Source organism: Arachis ipaensis, chromosome B06 (assembly GCF_000816755.2).
Source record: "Arachis ipaensis cultivar K30076 chromosome B06, Araip1.1, whole genome shotgun sequence".
Taxonomy (NCBI): domain Eukaryota; kingdom Viridiplantae; phylum Streptophyta; class Magnoliopsida; order Fabales; family Fabaceae; genus Arachis; species Arachis ipaensis.
Genome location: NC_029790.2, coordinates 19,972,317 through 19,975,274, shown reverse-complemented (window position 1 = coordinate 19,975,274; position 2,958 = coordinate 19,972,317). Strand labels below are relative to the sequence as shown.

Sequence of the window (2,958 nt, the reverse complement as noted above, 5' to 3'; positions counted from 1 at the left end):
TATTTTATTATTGTTGTGTGTCATATACTTCAGATTTTATTACTATTTATACGTGGACAAAATATTTATTTTTCAAACTTCATAAAGTTTAGTCTTTATTGAAAAACTAAATTTTTGTATCAAAAAAATTAACCGCCCAACATTGTAAAAAAAATCACAATATATTAAATGGACATCAATTTATATTTATCACAACACAAATTACCAAATATTATATTAAAATTTCATAGGATACATCTACTAATTCATCAGTAGGCCAGGTATTAGGGGAAAAATTACTGTACAGACTTATTTATCAGTGTACTCCTTAACCATATATATAACTCGCATCTCTATTATCTATTAACAGAGAGTTTTCTCCCAACCATAATAACAGTCAACGAATTATTATGGCCAAAACTCTTGAAGCCTTTGGAATACGGAGCAATTGCGATGCTAAAATACGACGCATCTCCACCGTGTTAGGGTCATCATTCTTGTTCTTCAAGACATTGATGCTGAGCTTCGTCAAAATTGAAGCCGCACTGATGAAATAGGAGCATGCATAGAGTTGGTCGCTTGTTGCTACTTTGGTCAACCTAGGACAACTGTTGAGAAACCAAAGGAATCCGCAAAATTCTTGGGGATGCATTTGGATTTTCATCTTCAAGTGTCTCACCCTCAAACCCCCTGGTAGCCTCACGGGTTCATCTCCCGAAGGAATCACCTTTCATTCATTAACAAATTAATAAAATTATAAAAAACGTTTTAGTTACTATATTAGTATTAGTATATATACTTAAATATAAAGCTAGAAATTTAGTAATGAAATATAGTCTTACAGTCTACCATTTCTAACTATTACTATTCCCAAAACCAAAGAAACCTTTGCAATAACACACATATACGAAGTACCTGAAGAATCACGCTGCAAACTGTAAGAACATTGACCGCAAAGAAATCTTGAAGAAAATTCTGAAGTTCGTTGCCACATTCAAAGAACTCATCCATGGGGCTTAAATCAAGATCTGCCTCCTCCATGGTACCAGCTTCCACCTTCACTTCAGACACCGGCGGCACTGAACCACAGTACTTGAAAACCTTCAAATTTGGCGCCTCAAAACCAATATAATCTGTTCCAATTATGCACCTATCAATCACCAACTTCTTCAGTTCCAATTTCTTTACATCAAAGGATTCAATATCCCAACAGTTCTTCAGGCTCAAACTCTCGATCCACTCGCACGTCGATAACAGCGTCCTAATCGATTCCAGTTGCAACGGAATCCAAGCAAGAGTCACATCTTTCAGTGCCACAAACTTGGCGAAATTTGCAGGCGCGAAACTGCACGAGTGCAGTTTCAAACTCTCGAGCATCTGGTGCAGTTTCTTGTTCTCGTAAAGGTGTCTCGGAAATTCAACCGAGGCATCGTGGATATTCTCTTCAGGATGTTCGTCCTCCCACTGCGCTTCGGCGAAATCGAGTTCCAAATCTTTCACGCCGTCCTCTACGGCGAAATCGACGGAGGCTCCAACGATGTCACCGCAGTTCGAAGGAGGAGAAACCTTGAGGGTGAATTTGTCGTGGAGATGGTGATTTTTGTACAATGTGATCCAGATCTTGATGAAGTTCTTGAAAGACTTCCTTTGCGGTACTTCAACGGCTCCATAAGCTTCTACCTTCTTGCATTCGAGTTGGTTGTTCTTCACTGTGTTGGTAGATTGCCACATCTTGAACCACTTCTTGGAGAGGATACATGTTTTCGCTGCTTCTTTGAAAGGAAGCGAGGAAAGAATGTTGAGAAGAAGCTCTTCGGGTAATGAAGAAATTTGGTCGGTTTCTTTTTCTGCCATCTTTCTAGTTCTTGAAATGGTTATGGAATGATGGAGCTATGAAGAATTATTAATATTTATAGGGAGGTTTTTCAATATGAAGTGGTGCAAATTAAAAGACATAACCTTTTGAAGGGAAGAGTTTTGACTTTTGTGTAGTAGTTTTAAAACAGTGCAATGATTGGTCATTAGTAGAGAAAATACCACTCTTCTCCTAGGAGATACTAAAATAATATTTTTTTCTCTTTATTTATAAAATGTATATTTTCCTCTTTTATAGATTTTAAAAAATCTCATTTTAATCTATTTTAAATTCTTTTGTGTTAACTAATGTCTTTTATCTATTTTCAAGAAAAACTAAATTATTTTTTACAAAAACGAAAGAAAAGAAGAAGAAGAAGAAGAGGAGGAGGAAGAGGAAGAAGAATGTGCAGCAAGAAGAAGACGACGGTGCAGTGAAATTGTGCAGTAACGGTTGAAGGAGAAAGAGAAAGCAAGAAACGAAATAAAAAAAGAAGAAGAGGAAGAGGAAGAAGAACGTACAGTAACAGTTCAAGCGCGTTAATATAATAACTTGTAAAGACTTGTATAAAAAAATGCTTGTATGTGGAGAATTTCTCTTTAATTTAATGTTAAAATAATATGTATTGATATCACAATTTAATCACTAGAAAAATGATATTGAAGGGTATTTTAGTAAAAAAATAATTTAATCATTACAAAATATTTTAAAGAATATTTTGGTAAGAATATAATTCAATCACTAGAAAAATAATTTGTTAAAGAATATTTTGGTATACAAAATTTAATCACAAAAAATAAAATTTTTGCTAAAGGATATTTTTATAAAATATAATTTATTTTTTCTTGAAAAATGGATAAAATTAACATTAATTCACACAAAATTTAAAATGAATTAAAGATGAAGTTTTTTAAAAGTTATAAAGAAGGAGAATATACATTTTATAAATAGAGGGGAAGGGAGTGACATTTTAGTATCTCATAGGGAAGGGGAATGATATTTTCTCTAATTAGTAAAGAGAAATGTTTCGATAACCAAAGAAAATTAACCAAAAATAACTATAACTTGTCTTATTTAGTATTTATTAATTATTACGATAATTAATGAATACTAAATAAGATAAG

The 2,958-nt window shown here is 33.4% G+C and overlaps 1 protein-coding gene across 1 annotated transcript; it reads right to left on the bottom strand.

Moving 5' to 3' along the window:
* Positions 377 to 1,857, bottom strand: LOC107646631 (putative F-box protein At3g29830). Its single transcript, XM_021105465.1, has 2 exons — positions 895 to 1,857; positions 377 to 706 (listed from the first exon to the last, which is right to left on the bottom strand). Exons 1-2 carry the CDS (start codon positions 1,831 to 1,833, stop codon positions 377 to 379), a joined length of 1,269 nt encoding a protein of 422 aa, XP_020961124.1. The 5' UTR covers positions 1,834 to 1,857.

Excerpts from the sequence above, each read along its gene's own strand:
- LOC107646631 (XM_021105465.1), bottom strand. The coding sequence starts at position 1,833 with ATGGCAGAAAAAGAAACCGACCAAATTTCTTCATTACCCGAAGAGCTT. Across the intron at positions 707-894 it reads TTTGCAGCGTGATTCTTCAG|GTGATTCCTTCGGGAGATGA; the intron begins GTACTTCGTATA and ends AATGAATGAAAG.